The following is a 25407-nucleotide window of genomic DNA, read 5'->3' as shown; positions in this document are numbered from 1 at the left end:
GCCAGAGTGCTGGGCTGTTGTTTTCATATTTTAACTAGCGAGATTTTCTGACGTATCTTTGGCAGATACCGTGATTTATTTCGACGATAAGAAAGCGCAGTGACAAATCAGGCTTTTATTTTGGAATAGTTTTTGAGAGATTAAATTTTAATGTGTAAAAAAAAAAAGTTCTGACAGTCCTTTAAAAAATGTGATATATGAAGTTGTTGTACTCATTATATATGTTCAACTTTGCACCTTAACATCAGCTGGTCGAGCAGAAAAAATATTCTGATTTGAGACTGAATCTATGGATGGAAGGTCAGTGTGTTTATGTTGAAGGGGTAGCAGTCGGCGGAAGTCGTGCTTCAGGAGGAGGAAGCTGACAGCATGTGGGATGAAGGCTGCGAAGCACACGCCGCACAGCAGCACGGAGGAGTAATGATGAGAGGCTGAGCTCTCCACAGCACAAATTCAGTTCTTACACGACTCGTCAGAAAATAGCTCAGCCATGTCGGGAGTGTTAGCACGGCTGCTCTTCTACCCCACGTTAGCCTACAACGTTGTCATGGAGAAGGTGTCCTCGAGACGGTGGTTTGACCGAGTGGATGAAACTGTGATCCTCGGAGCGCTGCCGTTCAGGTCCATGACCAAACAGGTCCGCCTGTCAAACACTGAAGCTGCTAGCTAGCGCTCGACTACGCTAACGACTCTTTAGACCAGCTGCCGAGCTAGCCCGCGCTAACGAGGCGGCATTGACTTTGTTCTAAACAAATGTTTTGACAAGTTGTTATAGTAGTAGTGGTGTGTGTGTGTACAATTTCAAAGAAATTCTGTAAAGACAGTAATATGCGAAGCCACAATTATGAAATAGTAACTCACAGTGAGTAGGTCATTATCTCAATCAGCGAATATTGTGATTTGTGGGTGATTCTCACCATCTTCGATCCAGCTGAAGCAGAAACCGCTGTAACACCGCCTCAGTTATCTAACAAGCTAACATACCAGAAACAGAAACGGTCTCGCAGTTCAGTAGTTTTTGCCCATAGTTGGTCCTCTTGGATCATCAGACCTCTGACGGTCAACATGATTTATTAGGTTTGTTTTTCTTCAGTAGTCAGACAGAGCACACAGTGCAGTGTGCATCAGTAGAAAAACACTAAGACTAATGTTCATACTATGTTTAGCATTAATTCACACACCGCTGTTGCTATTGTTCTGCTGCTCTGTACCTCCGCCCCTTCCTTCACGATGCCCCATCAGTGCGTCCTGCCTACAGCCACTGTGGCCACTCCAGCACCACCCACAGATGCACATTTGGCCACTTATTTGTGTGTTTGAATACTTTGCACCCAAAAAGCTTTTGAATGGCCTTTTCCCGAGCTAAGGGCTTTCCTTTTATAAAAGTAATTTTGGTCCCAGCAAAGAAGCTTTTGGATAATTGTTGGACTGATTTCTAAAATGTTTTTGATTATTAAATGATAGGCAAACATCCCTTCCTCATTGTGAGGAATACAGCTTATTAATGTAAAGACTCTTACACAAGGAACATGCTACCATACCATACCACCTTTATTTATAAAGCACTTTAACATAAAACCAGAGTTCACAAAGTGCTGTACATGCAAAATGGCCTAAGTAAAGTAAATAAAAATAAGATAAAATAAATTAAATAACTAAAATAAATTAAAACAAATTGAGTCAACCCCTTTAATCAGTGCCAAAGGCTTCAGCGAATAAATATGTTTTAAGAAAACTTTTAAACTCAGAAAGAGAAGAGGCCTGTCTAACGTGCAAGGGCAGATCATTCCACAACTTTGGGTTGGCTGCGTAAAAATGCCATGAAACACACACTGAACGTTGTGCTTTTGTCACATTACACATACTGGATATTACCTGTTACATGATTAGAATAAGGACCACAGGCATCTTTCTCCTTAGCTCAGGTAAGATGCCTGTTTATGAGTGGCTGATATTATTGAAGTCGATGGCTGTGGTCCCTTTGCTGTGTACATTGTGACACTGACACCACCTTCAGTCTACTCCTTGGCAAACTCATGTCATGTGTGTTGTTTGTGTATACTTTTCCCTTCTAGTCAACTTCCCATAAATATTTGCACACTGTGAACTGACAGCTTTTGCAGCAGTGACTGTGGTGGCTTCTGGTGGTTGTTGAATTTTGCCATCTGAGCATCTGGTAAGTCAGCAGTCTTCCTCATGGCTGTGGACTCCAGATGAAATATTCTAATAATTTGACATACCAGATTTATGTTTTTTGTGATCATCAAAATGAAATAAAAAAAAATCTTGGAAAAAAATGAACTTTTACACAATATTGCCATTTTCTGAGATGCACCAGTGTTTGCATAAAGAGCAGAGAAGGAGACTGGAAATATATTTTGTCAAGACCTCATAAAAAATGGAATAAAGGAGAGAAAGAGTATTTAGAGTGCCGCTCTCGTGGCAGTTGCAGTTTTCAACTCTGAGAGCTGATGGCCTGTTTTTGCTTTTGCAGCTGGTGGAAACAGAAAATGTTCGAGGGGTGATCACCATGAACGAAGAGTACGAGACCAAATATTTCTGCAACTCAGCCCAGGTGAGTTCCCTTCGTTTGAGTTCCCATTATTAAGTTAACGTGCAGTGCATGGGGGCCCAGCCCTGGAGCAGGGTGCCGCCGGTGCATCGAGCCACCTGGGGGGCTACCCCCGCCCCCCCCCCCCCCCCCCCCCCCCTCTGTCCCCTTCTGGCTGCCTCTGCCTCAATTTTATCCCACAACTTAGACATTCACATTACTCACACTCTCATTACACATACATATAGGATCTTGGGGTACGATACACGGAATCCAAAGTACCATCAGGGTGTACACCCCACCCCTGGCGTCGTTGCCCACCTCTCAATTTTAAATACAGACATTGAGGGCTAGCAGGAGGGACTATGCGCTTACTTGCTGCTCTCTGGCAGGTAGCTCCATGCCCTCCTGGGTTTTAAATGCACCTTAGAACACACATGCATCAACACTACAATGAGCGGGTGGAGGGAGGTTTGGACTCTTCTCTCACCCCCATTCTCTGCGACCTGCTGGAGCGGGGGGGCTAGGAGGAGGAGTTGGCCGTCCGACTGCGGTCTGGAGTGTGGAGCCTTCCTGCTGCTGCGGAGTCGGGGCGGTCTGCCTCCCCCCACCGCAGGGAAAAGGGTAACACCACCTGGGTCTGGGTGCAGTTCCCCCCTCCAGGGGCAAGGGTACCTAGACCCGGTTTGTAGAGTACGCTTGGGGAGTGTGATCGTGTGTACAGCGTCTCTTTATGTCTGTCTCCACGTTAGTTGAGTGTGGAGTAAGTGCATATGAGAGCATGAGGGTGGGAATGGATGTTTGTATCTGTGTGTGCCTGTATGTCTGTGTCTATATGTCAGGTTGGGTGTCAGACGCCACCTCTCTGGGGACATCTCAGGCCCTCCAAGGTATGGAGGCCTATCTCCCCCTACCACCACTTCCCCTGCCAGTGGCGGACTCCCTCAGACATCGGTGCGTTGGTGGTTCTTTGTGTCCGGGGATGGGCGTCCAGGTACACACTGGCTCACTCCTTGGCGGCCGCTTATCGGGGCCTGGAGCCTGGGGCTCGCTCGGGCCACTTTGGAGGTGGGGTGCCCCCGGCCTCTCGGCCTGGGGCTCGGTCACTCAGGCACAGCTGGCTGCCGGCGGAGCTCACGGGCGCGTCACTGCAACCCCCCCTGGCTTCTGCTCCGCGGCTGCTGAGTGAGCCCTCATCTGGGACTCTCCTCAGCTCTTTCTGGGACAGTGGCGCGGCTGCCCCTCTGTTGGTCTTCCTTGGTCTCTTGTGTTCTGGGGGCCTCTGGATGTCTGGAGTTTTGATCTCCTCCATACCTGCTTCATGCCCTGGAGGACGGGGCTGTGGCCCCCCCACACCCTCTAGCAGATTATTACATGAAGGAACCTTTTAAAAAACAAAAAACAAGCGCGTCCATGCTCACAGGTGTACACACGGGTGATCACACCCACAAACTACACCCTTTTTGGCTCCTACCTCAAAGCACACTGTGTTCTGTTGATCTTATGTGCTGCACAATAATGTTTAATATTTAGTATTTACTGTCATATTCCCATATATCATTGTGATGTTGTTTATTCTATTACTCTTGTTCTCTTCTGCTTGTTTTCTTTTTTCTTTCTCAGCAGGTGACCCAGGTGATTGATATATGCATTTTTTTTTTCTCTGCCCGTTCTGTTGGTTTATGTTTTTTGCCCTTCTCCCCCGTCCCTCTTCTCAGCTGTTTCTCTTTCCCTCTTTCTTTCTCCCCTTCTTTCCCCCAGTCAAGTCTGTCCCGTATTCAGTAAGTGAAAATAAAATAAACAATAAAAGGTGAATCAAATGGACCATTACGGCAAGGCTGGGATGGTCAATTTGGTAAAGTAAATCCGTTGGGCATCTTTGTTTGCCTTTAGACAACAATTCTGATGGCAAAAGAGCCAAACGGGACAGGCCAAAAAAAAAAAAAAGTTAACGTGCAGTTTAATCGCCCTGCTCATATTTGAAATGACCCTGTGCTGTCATGCATATGCAAGATGAGTTAAATACTGATGTGTGATAGAAGTTCAAACCCTAACAGTGCCAAAGAGCCGCCCCTCATACACTGTGTCATTTATTGTTGCGGTGCTGGTGCAGGAGTGGCAGGCTGCTGGTGTGGAGCAGCTCAGGCTTAGCACTGTGGACCTGACTGGTGTCCCCAGCATGGAGAACCTCCACAGAGGCGTGGAGTTTGCACTGCAGCATAAAGAGCAGGGAACCAGTGTGTACGTGCACTGCAAGGCTGGACGTTCCCGGAGCGCCACATTAGCTGCCGCCTACCTCATACGGGTCAGTATGATGCATTCAGACTGCCACCTGCTGTTTGAACTGCAGACAGCACAAAAACCGAGTGGAGAGAAGAACATCCCACTTTTCATGGTAACGCAAGATAAAGCATAAAGAGCGGATAAAAAATAAAGAAATAAATAATAAATAGAATAATAAATTTACATTTGTTATGTTGGATAATTTTGAACAAATAAGAATAAGGTGGCAACAAATCTGTTTTTTACAGGAAGCAAATAATTATACTGCTATAAAATCTGAGCAGCGCATAAGCACTTTTAAGCACTTTTAAGTACTTTTAAGCACTTTTAAGCACTTTTAAGTACTTTTAAGTACTTTTAAGCACTTTTAAGTACTTTTAAGTACTTTTAAGTATTTTTAAGTACTTTTAAGTACTGTGTAATTTCCTGGTAATTTAGCAGCAAAACAAACAATATTTCCCTGTATTTACGTCCTAAGTACGTGTTACTTTTTGTGGAGCAGGCAATATTACAGAGTGGCCTAAACGTGCCTATCCTGCATGTATTTTAGAGGAAAGGAGACACAATTTATACTGTAAGTAATTTTGAGTATTGCATAACTTATTTTAAGTCAGGGTCTCATATTTGCAGCCTGGGGGCCACTTGAAGAAATGTCATGCAGTTTGTCTTTGAAGTTCTTTAAAAAGCTGAGAATGACTGAATATGAAGGCAGCATGAGCAGAGAGCACAAACATGCTGAGGGATCAGCTGTTAGCTCAGTGACAGAGTCACACTCATGTCTGCAGTTTATTTTGTTAAACATGAACACAATGACAGCAGCAGTGCTGCCACGTGTGTGCACAGAGAGGACCAGTGTGTTTGTTTGGTGGTTCGATGAAAGGATTCAGATTGTTACAATCTGCGTTCATGTTTGCAGTTTTGTCTCGTTATACAATATTTGAAATTTAAAAAACAAAACAAAACATTTTCAGAAATATTTGTGGGTGTTTTCTTGTTTGTTTCGTTTTTTATTACTACTTGAACACAAAGTGGTCTTCCAATGAGATGACATCGTTTCAGTTTCAGAGCCTGTTTTAAGTGGTGTGTAATTAGCTGGTAATTTTGCAGAAAAACAATATTTTTGATGCAGTTTTTGTGTTGACGGCTGTAAATGTTGAGTGACTTAACCTTCCCTTTTTACATCCTTATTTTGTTACACTGTGTACATGATGGATTTTCTGTTATTCAGTTGTTCTTTTTAACTTACAGTGTATTTAAAATTACTTACACTGTAAGCTGTGTCTCCTTTCCTGTAAAATACCCAGAAACTGGCCGAGGTTAATCTGCTTCATAATATGGCCCTCTCCCTGAACAGTACAGCATACTGCTAAATTACAATGTAATATATTTCTTTGTTTCCTGAAAAAACCCTGACTTTTTACCCTCTTATTCCAGCGTACTTACCTTTAAAGTATTTGTATGTAAATATAATCTCATGGTCATTTCAGATAAAACACATGCCACATTTAACTCCGTTTTTGACCCGTTTACCTCCACATGCACTGAACCACAGAGTGTTTAAGTCAATATTCCAGAGTGGTGACTGTATGAAACATGCTCATGGCTGATGAGTCGCTCAGGCATCAAGCGACAGGTTTGCTGTGTTGACCGTTTGCTTTCCTGCTGACAGTTACACTGCTGGACTCCAGACGAGGCCTGTCAGAAGCTGGCATCTGTTCGACCGCACATCCTAGTACGCTCCGCTCAGCTGGAGATGCTGAGGAAGTACTACCAGCAGATATGTGCACAGTCCAGCTGAGAAAGTGGGGCAGTGTGTCGGACCTCATCGTGTTCCCACTGGAGGTGGGAGACGGCGACTCAGAGCCTTGATCAAAACAACTGTAACAGGAAATGCAACTGTTGCCTTTTCAGCAAGTGCTCTTTGGCATGTGTACAGCTGCAGAACAGAACATGTTGTTTATCTGTTTTTGTTACTCTTTAATATAATTTTGTTGAAAGAAAATTTTCTTTTTATAATTTGATTTCCAGCCACGTTATTCTGTTTTAACTAACAAACTAAGACAAATCACTGCAATGCTCTCCACATTTGTTTTTAAAAAAAGAAAACACTCCCCTCAGAGCCGGCTGACGTCAGCTGGAGTTTAGTCAACAGGATGAGAACACTGTAGTAAATAATTCAGTAATGAAGGTGTTTCTGTGTAGACTGGAAAATATTTGCTTTATATTTTTCTGCAGTGCCTCATAATGTAAAAAAATGACCATAAATAAATGTTTATGACAAAAAGAGTAATGGTGCTTCTTTATTTTCAGTAGTTTGTTCATATTGGCAAGCACATATTTAAATAAAGTTAGGATGTTCCAATGTGACAGTTATCAAGAAGGTTTAATATGAGGATGGAGTCCCCGAAGCAAACACACATGAAAAATGTTCAAGTGATAATACTGTTAGATTCTATTTCATGCAAACAAATAGAAAAATTAAATTGAAGTAAAACAAAATAAAACCTAAATCTAACTGTAGCGTGGACAAACATTCGGTCAACTTTTACATCCTAGTAGGGTAGCTGTTTATTGGAAGTTCATTTAACTTTAACATTTAATATTAGTTTCCAATGACACGCTGTTGGCTAACAGCACTGACTATTTTGTGCTGGATGATCTTCCTGACACAACCCTCCCCTTTAATCCAGACTTGAGAGGCCACTCGGCGTAGTCTGACTTGTCGACTGCCAGTGCTGCATCGTATCATGACACATTGTTATATAAATCATGGTATTTTAAGCATTTGCATGGTTTGGGGCTAAAAAATTACACGCGAGTGCCAAACTCAATTAATTAAATACATCTGTAAATAACTAAATGTAGCATGGATTAATTAAAAATTGAAATAATTTATTCAGTAATTACAGTTTTAAATATTTAATTATTTACAATTTTATTTAAAAATATTGAATTAGTAATTATTTAATGAAATCATTTGGCACTCTTAAAATGTGATGTTTGAATATTTCCGTTTCAGTGCATTTTCCAGGGCATTTTCCAGGGCACGCTTTCAGGAGCAAAGTGAAGGAGGAGATGAAAGCAGCACAGCGGGAGGTGAAACGCTGCCTGAGGGAAGCAAAGGACACCTACAGGAGGAAGGTGGAGCAGAAGTTGGAGAGGAACAATATGAGGGAGGTCTGGAATGGTGTGAAAACCATCACAGGCCACAACACCAAGAAAAGCACAGTGGGGGGGGGGACTGTGGAGAAGGCAAACGAACTCAACAACTCCTTCAACAGGTTTGACCAGCCCACAACCCCCCCACCCTCACCCTCACCTTCACTACAGAGTCCTCTCCCCACTCTCCTGCCTCCCTCGCTTCCCCCCCTTCCTGACACCATGACACCCCCCTCCTCCAATCCCTCTCTCAGCAGCAAGACATCTCCCCCCCTCCCCTCCTCCCAAACATCTCCCAGTGTCACAGTGGATCAGGTCAGGAGGCAACTGAGGAAGCTTCGCCCCAGAAAGGCAGCAGGCCCAGACAAGGTGTGTCCTAGGATGCTTAAGGCGTGTGCTGCTGAACTTGGGGAGCCGCTACAACGAGTCTTCAACCTCAGTCTGCGACTGGGGAGAGTGCCCGCCCTATAGAAGACATCCTGCATCGTCCCGGTCCCCAAAAAGAACCGGCCCAATGAGCTGAATGACTTCCGACCGGTGGCACTGACGTCACATCTTATGAAGACTCTAGAGCGGCTCTTCCTCAACCTCCTCCGACCACAGGTACAACATGCCCAGGACCCACTACAGTTTGCATACAAGGCGGGTGTCGGAGTGGAGGATGCCATCCTGTACCTCCTACACAGAGCCCACTCACACCTGGATGGGGGAAAAGGCACGGTCAGGATACTGTTTCTTGACTTTTCCAGTGCCTTTAATACCATCCGGCCCTGTATGCTTCAGGAAAAACTGAACAGGATGGAGGTGGACCCCTGCCTGGTGGCTTGGATCTCCGACTACCTCACCGACAGACCACAGTACGTCAGGCTGAAGGACATCACGTCTGACACAGTGGTCAGCAGCACAGGAGCACCACAGGGAACTGTGCTGTCCCCTCTTCTCTTCACCCTGTACATCTCTGACTTCTGCTACAACTCTGAATTATGCCATATTCAGAAGTTTGCAGACGACACAGCCATCATGGGGTGTATCTGGGATGATCAGGAAGAGGAGTACAGAAGTCTGGTGAGGAACTTTGTCGCATGGAGTCACACAAACCACCTGCAACTCAACACCTCAAAGACTAAGGAACTGGTTGTGGACTTCGGGAGGTCCAGAGAAGGTCCACTGCCGGTTCAGATAGAGGGTGAGGAGGTGGAGGTGGTCAACAAGTACAAGTACCTCGGGCTGTGGGTGGACAACAAACTGGACTGGTCATGCAACACAGAGCACCTGTATAAAAAAGCCCAAAGCCGACTGTACTTCCTCAGGAGGCTGAGGTCTTTTAACATCTGCAGGAAGCTCCTGAGGATGTTTTACCAGTCGGTGGTTGCTGGAGTACTTTTCTATGCTGTGGTGTGCTGGGGGAGCAGCACAGCAAAGAGGGACTCATCCAGGCTGGAGAAACTGATCAGGAAGGCTAGCTCTGTGGTCGGCATGAAGCTGGACACTCTGGTGACAGTGGCAGAGAAAAGGACATTAAAGAAACTGATGGACATTATGGACAATGCTGGGCATCCTCTGCACACGGCCATAAACAATCAGAAGAGTCTGTTCAGTGACAGGTTGCTTCTCACAAAGACAAGAACTAACAGACTTAAAAACTCCTTTGTCCCACACGCCATCAGACTGTTTAACTCCTCTCTGGAGGGGAGAGGGAGGGGAAACAGGAAACAGGAGGACAAAGGAGGGTGGAACAACTAAGCTGTAGTGCCTCTTCACCTCACTGTACAATACCTTGTGCAATACTTTTTGTAAATAGTCAACAGTGCAATAGACTCAATACTTGAAATGTGCAATTCACTTGTATTTTTATTTTTTATTCCTATTTATTCTATTTATCCCCTTTGTATACTTTATTTATATTTGTCTCTGTATTTATATATGTGTGTGTGTGTGTGTGTGTGTGTGTGTGTGTGTGTGTGTGTGTGTGTGTGTATATATATATATATATATATATATATATATATATATATATATATATATATATATATATATATATATATATATATATAACAATTCTGTAACTGTAACTTCGGTCGTTGCTGTGCTTTTTTTGGAAGTCGAATTTCCCAGAGGAACCCACCCGAGGGATTAATAAAGTTCTATCTTATCTTATCTTATCTTACATTGAGTGACATTTGTCTTCCCGTCCACGAGGGGGCGACTGGCCGCTGATAGTCAGCTCTCGGCCCGAAGAGGAAACTTGAGAGAGCCAACATGGCGGCGTCGTTGGTACGGTTTGTCCGCGGAGGTCTTGGAAGGAGTTTTAACAGTACGTTAACTAGAAATCCATATACAGGCTGTAGATTGCAGTGATTCGTTTTAGCCTGCGTCCGTTTGCGTGCTACCAATACAGTGTCGTCTTCAGCTGTCAAATGCTCCGTGTTTGACCTTCGAGCTAGCTAATGCTACCTTTAGCCAGCTCTTGTGTAGCAGTGCGGATTCACTCGTCAGTACCTCTGTGATTGATCCTTTCTGTCTGTCCCTCCTCAGTTGCGAGGACTTCGTGTCTCCTGCAGCAGCAGACCAGACTGCAGGGCTCCAGCACCGAGACCAGACGTGAGTACACACTAACTCATCGTGCAGGGTAGTGCCGCTGAACCACCGAGCTGTTTGACATTAGGACTAATAGCTGTCACCCCCAGAGTTAGAATTGTTTTAACTCAACTAGTTAACAGGACGTTACTGTGGGAGTATGGAGCAGCAAATCATTGTTTGTACCTACGGACATGGTTGCATTGACGGGTTGTTTTTGTCCCCGGTACTAACATTACACAGCAACAACTAAAAACATCAGACTTTTTTTTTAAACACTGACAGGTGCTTTAAAAATATCCAGAGGGTCCACATATATGTAACAGCACATGGAGTGGGGTCCACAGTGAAAGCTGCTGTGTTTGTGACTGTTGTGATGTTATTTTGTCTGCTGACAGACACACAAAGCTCGACCTATCAGATAAAGCACTACATACATCAAATGAAAATTTAGTGTTTTCCCAACAGTAAAAGACTTTCGTGACTTTGTGCGCGTGTCAGATGAATGAGAAAAAAAACTCTGGTGCACAAAGTTGGCAACAAAGAGGCGACACCGCATGTATGTAGCACAGCTGCTGGCTTAGTGTGCCGCTTCTTGAAGTCTGATCTTTGGGCTGAAACATCTGTGTTGAATCGTCCTTAGGGAGGGGAGTCCCAGTAATGACTCACGATGTTTCCTTTATCTTTACAATTTGCTAATGATATATATATATATATATATATATATATATATATATATATATATATATATATATATATATATATATATATATATATATATATATATATATTAGTGCCAAGCCGCACGTGTGTTTGTTTGGGAAGCAGCCAGCGCATAATGGAGGAAATGAGTGTGCCGACTAGAAAAATCAACCGAGCGTGACCGAAGAGAAAACAGATGATGGTTCCAATGCCGGAGAGATTGTCGAACGGAAGAGCCATAGAAGTTCCGTAGTGTGAAGGTATTTCGGCTATTTCAAGTCTGACAAAAAACAGAGTAGCGTGCACTGTAAATTGTGCCGAAAGCAAGTCTGGAAATACAATAAACTGGTGCATGCGTCACACTGTGCGCCACGTTATTGTTTTGGTGAAATGAATTTCTACAATACTGTTACTGTTAATTCTACTCTCTGCAGTGTTTAAATGCTTACATATACACACAGTTACTGTCCCTCCACACATACGACTCGGTTCTGCTTCTATGCCCCAGCTTTGTTTACTTTTTCCCACCGAGGCTTCTAGACTTCTGATTGGCCAACATTTCTGCATGGTTAGGAATCTAGCGCCACCTGCTGCTTTGGCATGTTCATAGCAGCGTTTTCCTTCATTTCTGCCTTTATGTGTGGACGGGATTATTTTTTTAAAACGAAAACGGAAAATCTCCGTTTTCAAAAATACCCGTGTACGTGTGGACGTAGCCTCAGTCTCTGACTGGAAGCGCTAATTCGTCATTCGGCTTTTGTCAGACTAAAGTAACTGTTAAAACTGTTTGAAAAGCTCAGCTATACAACAAGGAGAGATTGAGAATTTCCTTTTAGTTCTCAGTTTATTTGATATTGACAAAAGTTAGTCAGTTTTGTCTGTTCTTCTGTAAAACAAACTAAGATTTATTTTTAGAATTAATACTTTGTTTCTAAGTGGAATTGACAATTTAGTCTGTTTCATTTGTTCTATTTTGAAACTTAAACGCTTTAGCGGCTGTCTTTTGTGTAGTTTGCAATATTTGCCTTTATTTATCTGAAAAAGTCTCATGTTCCTTAAGTACATCTACCCTGTTGAACTTATTATGGGAAATAAATATTTAAAAACAAGCTGCTGATTATTTCACATTTTACTTGTGAGCAACGGCACATTTAAATCTTACAAATATAGTTATTTGGCTTATATCGTGATAGATATCGTTATTGCCTGAAATGAAAAAAACATATCGTGATATGAAAAAATCTCATATCGCCCAGCTCTACGTGTACCACATAAAATCGTTTCGAGGTCAGTAAACACAACCAGAATTCATACATAAGGCACACGGGACTATAAGGGGCAGTGTCGATTTTCAGAAAAATCAAAGCATTGATTTTAAGTGTGCCGTATTTTCCAAAAAACACGGTAATAACGACGTCCCGCTAGCATGTGCTACCAAAAATAGTGCTTTGTTGTGTATCTAACGTACGAAAGCCAAACCAGTTCCACACCACTGAAGTTGCAGCATTTTTACAAACCAGTTCTCGGTTCATCCGTTTCATTCAACGATCCACTTTCGCTCTTCTCATTCTCCGTCGCCGCTGTGCTTTTTCCGCCATGTGCATATGTAAACAAAGACACTGCGCGTGCGCGTTTTACCCATATTCTACCGCAATATTTCATTTTCTTATTGTTGCCCAACATTATACCAGTATTACTGTGAACGGTATGATAAGGCCCAGCCGTACCGTCATTGACCCTGAAGTTATTAGCACTGATTCCCAAACTGTCCCTCACAGTGACTTTATTATTTCAACACTGGTATCGGATCAGCGATTGGTGTTGGCAGAACCTTAAACCCAGGTCTTGTAATCAGATTGGAACCGGGAAAAATCTGAATCCGTGTTTCCTTAATGCTCAGGAGAGTCTTCAGCACATCAGCAAGACAATCGGTTGTATTAGAAAAACAAAAGCATTTTTTCATCTGTTAGGGCTGTGCGATATGACCAAAATCTCATATTCCAATATGAGACATCTATCGTCCCAATAAAGATATAAATCACAAAAATTTAACATTTTCTGAAAATTCTGTGAATCTCGGGCAGCTTGACTTGCGTGAAGTGTTTCCAGCTGCACGTCGTGTACCTGGAGTCTTATGTCTAAAAATGAAACTATACATTTTTAGACATAAGTTGTAACTGTACATTTAACAGCTATTAGTCCTAATGTTTATTTTCACTTGCTAGATACGGGACAGACTTGAATGAGGAAAAGAAAAGGGAGAAAGGAAGAAGGGGAATAAACAGCAGAGAAGAGGGACGGGGATGAAGGGCAAAAAAACAACTAAATAAGCAGAAAAAAAATACATATATCAATCACCTGTTGAGAAAGAAAAAAGAAAACGAGCAGAAGAAAACGAGAGCAACATAATAAACAACATCACGATGATATATGGGAATATAACAGTAAATACTAAATATTAAACATTATTGTGCAGCACATAAGATCAACAGCACACAGTGTGCTTTGAGGTAGGAGCCAAAAAGGGTGTAGTTTGTGGGTGTGATCACCCGTGTGTACACCTGTGAGCATGGACGCGCTTGTTTTTTGTTTTTTAAAAGGTTCCTTCATGTAATAATCTGCTAGAGGGTGTGGGGGGGCCACAGCCCCGTCCTCCAGGGCATGAAGCAGGTATGGAGGAGATCAAAACTCCAGACATCCAGAGGCCCCCAGAACACAAGAGACCAAGGAAGACCAACAGAGGGGCAGCCGCGCCACTGTCCCAGAAAGAGCTGAGGAGAGTCCCAGATGAGGGCTCACTCAGCAGCCGCGGAGCAGAAGCCAGGGGGGGTTGCAGTGACGTGCCTGTGAGCTCCGCCGGCAGCCAGCCTGTTCAAACGTTTGAGTCTAAGGTTTATTTTTTAGCACCTGACGGCTCTTTTTTGCATCCTCTTTCACGTGATTCAGTTTATTTTGAAAAGTCTCAATAGGACCTTGAGCTTTATTGTGAAAGGTTTATGTGGAAAATAAACAAGCGGACATGCAATGGTTTTACCGTCGTTGTTGCTAACAACAAAGCATAAAAACAGGCGCTTGTCCGTCCGTAGTGTGGTTATATTAAATATAAAAGAAAGAGAGAACTTTAAGAAATGAATATAGTCACTACAGTGGCCATCAAAACGATACAAACGATATCGTAAAATTCAATTCAATTTTATTTATATAGTGCCAAATCACAACAAAAGTCGCCTCAAGGCGCTTCATAAATGAAACGATAGATGTTTTTATATCGTCATCCGATGTCTATCGTTATATCAAACGGCCCCAGCGCCTGTGACTCTGGTCAAATGTTACACAGCCTGAAGCGTCTGTCGTGGTGAATTTACGGTGTCGTCTCCTCTGCTCTTTGCAGCCACCATCAGGCCCAAGGATGCTGTCGCTCACAACCAGCTGGCAGCGTTTGGGGAGTATGTGGCAGAGATGATGCCCAAATATATTCAGCAGGTCCAGGTCAGTTCATATTCACATCACAGTGGGAGCACGTACACTCTTCTGTTGCAAATCCTGCTGCTGACCGAGACAGCACATTGATGGTTTTTCACAGTTATTGTGAAAAGCCATCAATGTGTTGGTGCCGTTACTAATCAAGACCTGAGTAAATATTTTAAAACTGTAATTAGACTTATTATGTTTGGATTTAGGCAGCACGGTGGCACGGTGGTTAGCACTGTTGCCGCACAGCAAGAAGGTCCTGAGTTCAATTCCACCATCAGGCCAGGGTCTTTCTGTGTGGAGTGTTTGCGTGGGTTCACTCCGGGTACTCCGGCTTCCTCCCACTGTCCAAAGATATGCAACTTGTGGGGATAGGTTAATTGGATAATCCAAATTGCCACTAGGTTTGAATGTGTGAGGGAATGTGAGTGCGAATGGTTGTCTGTCCCTGCGTGTTGGCCCTGCGACAAACTGGCGACCTGTCCAGGGTGTACCCCGCCTCCAGCCCCATGACAGCTGGGATAGGCTCCAGCACCCCCCGCGACCCTGAAAAGGATAAGCGGAAGCGAATGGATGGATGGATGTTTGGATTTACTCTGATTTGAAAAAGGAAGAGAATGGATGAATGCATGTTTAGATTCAGAAACCTGCAGCAGGGCCTAAAAGACTGTGTTCATGTGTGTAGGTGACCTGCTACAATGAGCTGGAGGTGATGATCCATCCTGATGGAGTCATCCCTGTGCTGACCTTCCTGAGGGACCACACCAATGCTCAGTTCAGGAACATGACTGACTTGACAGCTGTCGACATCCCGACACGACAGAACCGTTTTGAGGTACAGAGATAAACTGGAACTGACTGAACCGTGAGCTGCCTGAGGTTATTGCTAAGAGAGGCAAGGATTTAAGCATCCTATCTGCAGGTGCATGCCTGTGTAGCCATGGTTACAAGAAAGTAGAACTCTCAGTGCAGGTGAACAACAACATATAACATGTTACACTATGTCATTATTTGTTTAACAAAAATGTATCCAAAATTTGGTGCGTGAAAGACCAAGTCTACAATTAATGCTTTGATAGGAATTATGAGGGAAAGTAGAGCCTGGTGCTGGTAATCAATGCATTTGATTAACCCTTTAAAGCCGGTCAGCGCGGGCACGCTCCGTTTTGCATAACTATTTTTAAATCCCCGTAGAACTGGAACCACGTAAGCTAGCGCAATAATGATTTTTGCATATGAAACCAGAGGAGTTGTACTTACATCTCATGCCATCAGCTTGTCCTCGGTCACGGTTTCCTTCCACATATAGCTTTGCAAAAATTGCATAAAAAGCACTTGCAGGAACAAAAACATAATATCCCAGAAACACGCTTTGCCGATCCGATCAGCTGTTCATAACACTTCCTACATTGAAATAGACGTCAGCGCGAACTATCGCATGTCCGCCATTACCTGCCCGTAACCGGAAGTGATGTCATTTTCAGAAAGTTAGTTTTTTACTTGTAGGCCTTATAAGCCTATACTGGTGTTTTTAAAAGTCATGTTTGACTTTAAGCTTTTCTGAATAGTTTCTGTGATGCTTAGAACTCAAATTGCACTGCTGGAAATAGTTTATTTTGATGCACATGCTGTTTTCTTTGCAAATGTGCATTGTAGGATTGTTTTTCGTTTTTTCTGCAGTTTATAAAAATTGGTGTATCTGAAAAATAAAACTATGAAGACACTCAAAATAAATTTTCAGTTGTTGGAAACTATTTTTTGCAACTTTTTTTGTATTTAAAGTTTTGAGGGATAAACTTCTTAAAGTAGAAATATATGTAAAAAAAACAAACGATTTTCTATTTATTTTTTTTTGTAATTTATTGCAATTTTTTTTAAATAAACTATTATGTAGTTACTATGGACTTAATGCATACATATTATTACAATCTGGGCTATAACAGTTGTATTGATGTATAGCAACTTGAAATGCTCCCAAAAATGGCTCCACAGCATGTAAAAATATAAAGTAAGCTCTGGCGGATTTGGTGCTATGGTAGGTTTTAAAGGGTTAATTGATCATCAGCACGGCCAGCCAAGGAGGAAAGATAAGCACTGATAAAGAAGCAATTATTTATGCTCATCAGTCCATTATTCTACAATGAGAAAGAAAGAAGAATTATAAAAAAGTGGAAAGCATTCAAGACAGACAAATGTACCTCAAGGTCAGAACAGGCAACGCTCCGGGAATCTGGAATAAACCCAAACACTGCATCTCAAAGTGTGCAGGGCTCAGTTAGCATGTTCAATGATAAACCTGATGACAGCCTGGAGATTTCTGCAATGTTGCGGCTCATTTATCAACCGAGCGTCTGCACCAATCTGTGCTTCAAGACGTTTCACAGCAGCGTCTGTGATTTATCAACATTTGTTCCTGAATTACTTTGTACTTCTTTAACAAATGGAGTAGTCCCTCTGACTGTGCATCATAGAGCCTGTCTGCATTAGGACATTTTACCATAAACCTTTAAAAATACTTCTGCCACCACGTTCAATAATAATTGTATTTATTATTGTGTTTTGGTCATTTTGTACAGTTTTCCAAAGCACCAAAAACCACACATAATATATAATAAATATGTATAGTATAATATAATATAATATAGTATAATATAATATAATAAAAAATTTCAGTTTAATATTAAATGCTCAGGCTCTAACCTTCATCCAGCGAACCATTTTCTTCCACTTATCTGGAGCTGGGTCACAGGGGCGGCACCACGAAGGCCAAGGCCTGTTTGGACCTTGAGTCATTTAGGGGCATTGCTCTGCATACTGAGGGGGGTTCAAATATAAGTCAAATATGAGGCCATCTCTCTGAGAGCTAAAGCCTGGTGACATTAGGTCATGTAACAGGATCACAGCAAACCAACCGATCTGTAACAGAAGAGCTGAAAAGAATCATGTCCAGACTCAGTCCAAGAGAAGGGCTGTGGTGGGACATTAGGTAGTCTAATTTATGCATTGATTGTGTACTATAGTACTCTGACTCACTGTGTGTGCTGGTCTACAGATTGTGTACAACCTGCTCTCACTGCGTTACAACTCCCGTATCCGCGTCAAGACCTACACCGATGAGTTAACACCGGTTGACTCCGCTGTCCCCGTCCACATGGCCGCTAACTGGTACGAGAGGGAGGTGAGTTGCCCGCTGCACTTGTGAAACTCAGCAGTGGTTTATACTAACATTACAGACAAACTGAGAGCAAAGCTGTATTACCACAGGTGTGGGACATGTTTGGAGTTTTCTTTGCCAACCATCCCGACCTGAGGCGGATCCTGACAGACTATGGCTTCGAGGGTCACCCCTTCAGGAAGGACTTCCCTCTGTCGGGATATGTGGAGGTGAGTTTACTTTGAGTCCACTTTATTCAACTCCAGCAATGTGAGAGACGGGAAGGAATCTGACCCGAAGCATGCCTCCCTCTGCAGGTTCGTTATGACGATGAGTTGAAACGTGTGGTGGCGGAGCCTGTGGAGCTGGCGCAGGAGTTTAGGAAGTTTGATTTAAACACGCCCTGGGAGGTGTTCCCCGCCTACCGAGATCCCAAAGAGGATGCACCCAAGCTGGAGGCTGGTGAAAAGGCCCCTGAGAAGAAGTGACGTCCTCTTGTTTAGCCTCCACATCTTCATCACCATGTTTTGTTTTTGTGTTATTCTGGGAGTCCAACCCCCCAGCAATCCTGATATTTATGTAAATAAAGATACTAGTAAAACATCTGGAATATTGTGGCTTTTTTTTCTTCCAGTTGATGAAAAAAGTATCTGAAAGGATTTGACAGAGGGGTACAGACCTGTCACTTTCACCATAAACTGGGAAAATGTTTTTAAAAGTAAACCCAATAATGCACAAAGCCTTATTTTGTTTAATTTTTCAAAATAAGTCCTTAAAGAATTTACATTCATGTTGGAATCATGAGCAGCAGAATATCGACCTGGGGGAATTCAAACAAAAAGGAAAAAAAACTAAAATTTTGGCACCTCAGTTGCTGACCTCAACTTCTGTGTTTTTTCACTGGTTTTGGTCTGGGAGGAATCACTCCATCGGTTGTCTCATTAGGAGCATGTCCCAACATTGTCAGGCATGCATGCAACCACATGGGGGCCATACAAACTACTGACACTATTTGAGTTTCAGAATTGTTCTTTTGGCAAAATGAGCTAACGTGCTGCATTTCCTTCCCTTTGATTTTCAGAGTTTTCTTAAATTCAGCCCTGGGTAGGTAGAAAATGTTAATTTCTAACAAATGACGCAGCATCCTTTTGTTCCCGATGTGTTCCTGACACGAGGGCATCCAGCATCAAATCTGTGCTGAATAAGGGGAAATAAGGGACCAACCCGAGGTAACTAAACTGGGGGACGCTGTGTATTATGGGCCCCAAATAAACTGTTCCTACCGAGGCAGCAGCTTTAGCAAGTTGATAAAAGAGAAAACTAACAAACTGTGAGTGAGTGAAAAAGTCTGTGTGGTTGGTCAAAGTTGTCTCCAAATGTTTACCGAGGCTAGGATGTTCATGTGACTGTGATTACAGTTTTTACATTGCAGTGTCTGTTATGAACTTCATACCCCCCCCCCCCCCCCCCCCCCAACAAACACACAACCGAAAAAATGAAACCAGACGTTTTAAACTATGGCTAACGTGAAAGCCAAACATGAAACAAACTTTTTGTTTGTGACCACTGAAGTCTTTTCAAATTTCAAACACTAAATTTAGCCAGTAGGTGGCGCTGCAGCACTGAATATAAAGCTGGAATGTCTTTCATCGCAGTCAGAATGACACTCAAACCTTTATGTTTATTTTTTATTTTGTCAAACATCTTCATTGAAGCATTCATTTTACAAATAAAAAATACTCGAAACACTTTAAAGAGTCAACGTGAGGCAGACTACTGCAGACAGGCTGTGGGTCAAACTGAGCCCTCTTTCCCCATAAGCAGGGTCACAGTTTCAGTTTCAATCATGCCGAGTAAAATGATGCTGTTCCAGAAAGCGAGCACATTTCGACCCATGTCTGTGCCACATATTTACTAATACACAGTCTTCCATTGGGGATTATCAGAAACAGAGAAGCACAGACCCGAAACATCCAACATATCGTCAGTTACTATACAGATAAGTCACTAATCAAGAAAAGTACACAGCAGGCATCGAGTGGGTCTGTGAAGCTGCTCTGCAATCGTGACAAAGTATCTTTTTCATGTATTTCACTTAAATGCATGCATCACACGAGTTTGGTGCAGGATTTCTGGACACCTTTGCAGACTGGTCACGGTTCTGAAAGCTGAACTGAGGCGTTCCACCTGTGTGCACTCCTCCTCACTGAGTGTTAGACTGTGACAGAATATATCTGCAATGAGCCATGCTCACAGTGTAATTTCATACTGTTAAAAAAAAAGGCATATTTTTCTGAATTTCTCAGAAGTGAGTGCAGCCCGTAAAGGACAGGAAATTGTGGATTAGTGAGACTGTGAATGTGGAGCCACCTGAAGCCGGAGATCAGCTGGTGCAAAATCATTTCTCCTGTGCCCAAAAGATGTGACAATGAAGCAAAGACTTTTCTTTTTACTTTCCACTACTCTAACGCTGTCGTTTAGGAACATTTTCAGGTTTATCTCTTCAGGTTTTCATAATTTTAAAGCCCAGTTTTAAAGACCTTGGTCCATTTGATGTAACTTCCTGCTGCTGCACACTCTCATTTCTGTCTCCTCCTTTGCCACGGTGTGTGTGGTTAGAAATTTCTGCTCTTAATATTAGCAATTAATCACATTACTGCCAGATGAGGGATAGTCAGAATTCAGGGATACATGAAGGGTTGCATGCTTCTTATAATGCAGCTTGTATTTTTTCCTAATCAGTCCAAATGACTTTGCACCAGCCCACTGTTTATGTTTCCTTCCAATGAATTTTTCACCATTGCGGCGCTCCAAGGGCCGGTAAAACTGGCAGGACCGCAGCGTGGTTAACGGGCATCTAGTTTATTAATAGCGTGGCTGTTTGGATTATTTTAGGAGTTACGTGTATTGGCTGCAACATTCACTGCCATTCAGCCTGCCAACTGAAGCGTGGCTACCCACGCGATGATTACCCCTGCTGTGGTGCTTCAGTCTGAATGCACTTCACTGGAGCAAGAGGAAGTGTTTATACACAAGTTTCCTGGGCTAATTAATTAATAGAGATTTTTCTGTGTGGCTCAGGATCGGCAGTTGTCCGAGATCTCTGATTCGCTGGTTATGATGTGGACATCATAGCTTATGTCTTATTTAAGTGTGAACTTCTCCACCCACAGCTTTACAAGAGGAAAATTATATCTTGAGCGATCTGATAAAAGCTAAAAGAAAGCAAAGTCAAGGCCTCTGGTATTTAATGTGAAATGTTTTGTTAATGGCCTTTTTAACTTTTGATACTAATAACAGATTTTGTTGCTAGGGGACAAAAGCTTTCTATCTTTTTTCTTCACGTTTAATTTGTTGACTCCTCTAACAATTAAAAAAAAAAAAGTTTGCTTGAATTTAGGCAGAATAGTTGCCTTGATTTGAAAGATTCTGCTTATCCAAATAATAAAAGAGGGATTTTGGAAGTGATTGGACTGTAGTGTCTGGTTGGACACAAAAGCAGCTGCACCTGCAGCAGATGTACATGAACACCACCACTGCTCAGGTGGAGCACCACTTCTCTCCACCTGATGAATGCCAGTCAGTCTCTATTTCCTCTATTGAGGAAACTGTGTTGGGTTAAATGCACACGAGCACAGACTCTGTTGTTTGCTGTGAGAGTGAGCTGTTAAGCAAAATGGGATAATAATTCAGTGTGGGTTCGACACTGGGCAACCTTTTATAATTGCACAGCCATTTATGCTGTCAGTACCACCAAAATACTGATTAATGAAACTAATGTTGATTTGTTATTTTAGTCTTCAGGAAGCAGGTTTGCATTTTTTATACACTGGTGTGTTTAGATCAGGGGTGTCCACCTCCAGGCCTCGAGGGCCGGTGTCCTGGATGTTTTCGATGTGTCCTTGATCCAACACAGCTGATTCAAATGGCTAAATGACCTCCTCAACATGTCCTGAAGTTCTCCAGAGGCCTGGGAATGAACTAATCATGTGATTCAGGTGTACTGACCCAGGGTGAGATCTAAATCCTGCAGGACACCGGCCCTCGAGGCCTGGAGGTGGACACCCCTGGTTTTGATCGTTGGTTATATGAGAACCTCATTCCTGTGAATTTATAGCCAGTTAACTGTAATAAAAATGTAAATGTTCAGTAAAAGTGAAGTATGATTTCACATGTTGCCTTTCCAACAGAGAAGGTGATTTCATAAAGTCAAGGTTCATCACAACTTGAACAGCATCATCGTTTCCCCTGCGGCGTGAAATTAAACAGACATGCATATTATAGCTGCCGGGAGAAGCAATTACATTTTCCCCACAGTGGTTCTGAAGACATGAATTAAGTGCCGCTAGAATTAGAAATCAAATTAAGGTCCAGATCCCTGCAGGCTCAGAGGTGGCATGTGGTCAACAGTCGGATGGATATGGAGTCTGCACATTTCTACAGCTACGTCAGTTTGTTCCCGTCGCGCTCTGCTCCTCCTGCGGCTGATATTTGGGCGAGAAACACCAAACTTTAAAAAAAAAAAGACTAATTTTGACACAAAACACACAAATTTCATATCAATTTACATGCCTCTATAGACAAAGAAAGTAAAGACACTTTACAAGCAGAAACACCTTGGACGAGGGTAACAAATGCACTTGGAGGAATATTTTGCTCAAAAAAATGAAAAATTCAGTGATTATCTACCACAGCTTTATGTCTACAGGTCAGACTGAAGTGTGCATGCAGTTTGAATTTTCATTTTGCTCAATGTAATGGAATTAAGTACATCGTTTTGCAGTTTAACCCTTCCCTTATAATTCTGCAGTACATTACACAGGACGTTTACTGCACATTTATCAAAACATGCTTACAAGTTTCTCTTCAGAGCAAGATCTTATGTTCAAAATGCAATCAAATATAAAGACTTTACAAGGACGATGTACTGTGGTACGCACCGGCCAACTGTCAACATTAAATAATCATATAACACTTTAACTAAAGTCGCCTCATTTAATCACTTAATCTAGCAATGTAGTTGGCAAGTAACATATGTGTTTATTTGTCAACAACTTAATGTCATCAAGCGGCAACGAGCAGCAGCCTCGTCTAAAAAAGAAGCTAACAAAGCCAAATCTATGAGCCACTTGGGCCTGACAACGGAAACAACTCAGTTTCAGTGCAGCAGAAATACGCAGGTGTAGAGTTAGGTTCAGTTTTTTATCTTTGTCTTTATAGCGAGAAGTGAAACTGTCTTTTGGGGCATTTTCATTGCTGCTGTCTAAAAAATAACTTGCTGTGTTTATTGCACCGCCTTGGATTCAGTGTTTGTGAGTGACTTTCTAACAGCTGGCATTAATTATCAGATATCTGTGACCGCACATGCAGCTCGCTAACCTATCTTTGTTGCCCAACTTAGAAGTTAGCTTGCTAGCATTCCACCTTAGCATTCCACCATATTGTCCCAATATCCATCCAATCATATAATAATCGTTAACAGTATATCACAGAGCATTTCTGAATCCCACTCTGTTTTTGAGCTGTATAAAAGACATGGACGCTAACTGATGAGCTAACACAGGAGTGAGTGGGTGATAACCACTGAACTTTCATTAAAGAGTTAAATATTCACATCTGCCAACATCATATCCTGGGAAGCCACTGGCTGAACATTGATTTTGTTGTAAGCGCTGCACTCAGTCCGGGTCGCTGTGACTTTGTGAAGGAATTCATATGAAGCAGAAAGACAGCCACAAAGCAGCATTCATTTGGAGTACAGCTCCCCAGTACTTTCTGTGAAATCTGAGACTTTTCCATCTTATATGAATTCCTCCAGAAATGTTCGGTGCCTAGTCAAGATGCTGCAGCTAGGGTTTCTTGTCTGCATATGATTGGCTGGTGGCAGTATTGGTGGTGGCGGCAGCAGGAAAATCTGGGTATACCAGGAAGCCGGTAAAAGTGATGTACTTGGCGTGGTTGCTGTAGGCACCGAATCCATCTCTCTGGTGGGAGTAGAGCCAGACTGTGTCCCCTGGTTTAAGTGACAGCATCAAACTCTGGCTTTGCAGAGCTTTCTCACCTTGGCTATCGTCATAGATCATCGCTTGCACTTCCAGGCGGTTCTTCATCAGTTTGACGGACAGTGTCTTCTGTGGCATCTTGCCCACGTTGAAGGAGAAATAGTACGCCCCGGGAATGCGGCAGGTGAACACTCCCTCTGTCACGTTGAAGTCTTCCCCTATGTTAACAAATGCAGTGTCGAAGCTCACCGGCTGGTGTTGCGGCATGCCCAGTTGGTTCACGCCCACAATGCTTTGGGTGCGCCCCACCGAGAAAGCAGATCTCTGGTCATCCTCTTCGTCCTCCTCCTCCTCTTCTTCCTCTTTCATTTGCGGCTCCTTCTCCCCATCCGTCATTCCGGGTCTGACATGATCCGTGGCCTGGTTGTCGCTCGGCAGTGGGATGTTGTCTTGCAGTGGCTGCTCGGAGTCGGCGTGCTGCTGGTGGTGATGGTGGTGCGTTTGGTAGCCGTAGACATCGGGGTACACAAGGTAACCATTGAAGGTGGTGTAGTGTCCGGTGTTGCTGTACAGCGCGTAGCGAGGGTCGCCATGGAGACGGAGCCAGACAGTGTCCCCGAACTCCAGCTGCAACATGACACTCTGGCTCTGCACCTGAGGAATGATGCAGACTGTTATGCCGGTGTAGTCATACCGAGGCCTGTTTCACATCAACAACAAACACATGATCCTGTCACACAGCCTTTCATTGGACGGAATAATCCGCTCTGATCTGATCTCATTCCCATCCCCACACAAACACACCCTCTGTGAGTGCTACCACAACCTCTGACATCATAAAAGAGCGCTGTAAATATGGGGAGAAAAAACACACATCGAGAGAGATTGATTCAATCAATTATAAGATGTCTCTATAAAGTGCCGGGGCCTGTTTAAAGGTTATTGAAGTTCCATATTTTGGGAAATCTGGTAGCTTGATTAGATTAGAAGCTTTTGCATTTTTTAAATGTGCATGAAATGCAATGATCTGCTGGGAAACCTCTGGGTCTGACATTCATGTGCATGCCACTGGAATATACCAGAAGGTGTGCATGGCTTCACCCAGTAGGAGAGCGTGCCCTCAGGACAGCTGAGGCACATGAAACAGAGCCAGAGACCCTGACCCAGTCTTCTTGATTCTGACTGAGCACTAAAAAACACAACAGATTCATGCTGGGGGATCTTAGCCCAGGACACCTTCAGTACAGTTCTCAGTGTCAGGAATTTCACTTCACAAAGCAAAGTCCCAAAGTCCCAGTGCCTGACAGATCTGCACTCGGAGCTTCTTTAACCGTGTCCTGCTGGGCCAGCTGTGTGTATAAGCACAATGTAAGGTAGATTATTTAATGTTGTGGCCAGTCAAAGTACTAACTGTGGAGTTGGAGCTCACTTCCATAAAAACCTGAAGCAGGCTCCAAAGTTAAAAAACAGTCACTTTATTATAATAAGCAGAGGTGTATTAGGGCTTG

The 25407-nt window shown here is 43.1% G+C and overlaps 3 protein-coding genes across 5 annotated transcripts in view; 2 read left to right on the top strand and 1 right to left on the bottom strand.

Annotated features, from left to right (window-relative positions):
* The first annotated feature begins 334 nt into the window (after window positions 1-334).
* On the top strand, window positions 335-7118 carry ptpmt1 (protein tyrosine phosphatase mitochondrial 1). The gene is made up of 4 exons (XM_086294540.1): window positions 335-637; window positions 2495-2575; window positions 4665-4856; window positions 6504-7118. The coding sequence occupies exons 1-4, from the start codon at window positions 491-493 to the stop codon at window positions 6630-6632; spliced, it is 549 nt and encodes a 182-aa protein (XP_086150666.1). The 5' UTR covers window positions 335-490; the 3' UTR covers window positions 6633-7118.
* Window positions 7119-10156: 3038 nt separating this feature from the next.
* Window positions 10157-18502, top strand: ndufs3 (NADH:ubiquinone oxidoreductase core subunit S3). The gene is made up of 7 exons (XM_086294527.1): window positions 10157-10307; window positions 10529-10594; window positions 14664-14761; window positions 15429-15578; window positions 17796-17921; window positions 18008-18127; window positions 18215-18502. Exons 1-7 carry the CDS (start codon window positions 10253-10255, stop codon window positions 18383-18385), a joined length of 786 nt encoding a protein of 261 aa, XP_086150653.1. The 5' UTR covers window positions 10157-10252; the 3' UTR covers window positions 18386-18502.
* Window positions 18503-19558: 1056 nt separating this feature from the next.
* The window catches only part of c1qtnf4 (C1q and TNF related 4), a 54168-nt gene continuing 48319 nt past the window's right edge, over window positions 19559-25407 (bottom strand). For 2 of the 3 annotated variants that reach the window (XM_086294499.1, XM_086294510.1), the window contains exon 3: window positions 19559-24553. In XM_086294499.1, the coding sequence (XP_086150625.1) occupies window positions 23747-24553 (807 nt within the window). In that variant the 3' untranslated portion in view covers window positions 19559-23746. The remainder of the gene's footprint in view (window positions 24554-25407) is intronic. The other variant, XM_086294515.1, reaches the window with a different exon arrangement.

Source organism: Aulonocara sp. 'chitande type north' Nkhata Bay, linkage group LG1, assembly GCF_057382095.1.
Source record: "Aulonocara sp. 'chitande type north' Nkhata Bay isolate Kocher_YH1m ecotype deep benthic linkage group LG1, A_spYH_male_GT1.1, whole genome shotgun sequence".
NCBI classification, from domain to species: domain Eukaryota; kingdom Metazoa; phylum Chordata; class Actinopteri; order Cichliformes; family Cichlidae; genus Aulonocara; species Aulonocara sp. 'chitande type north' Nkhata Bay.
The sequence above is the reverse complement of the archived record's forward strand: the minus strand, read 5'-3'. Positions and strand labels throughout refer to the sequence as shown.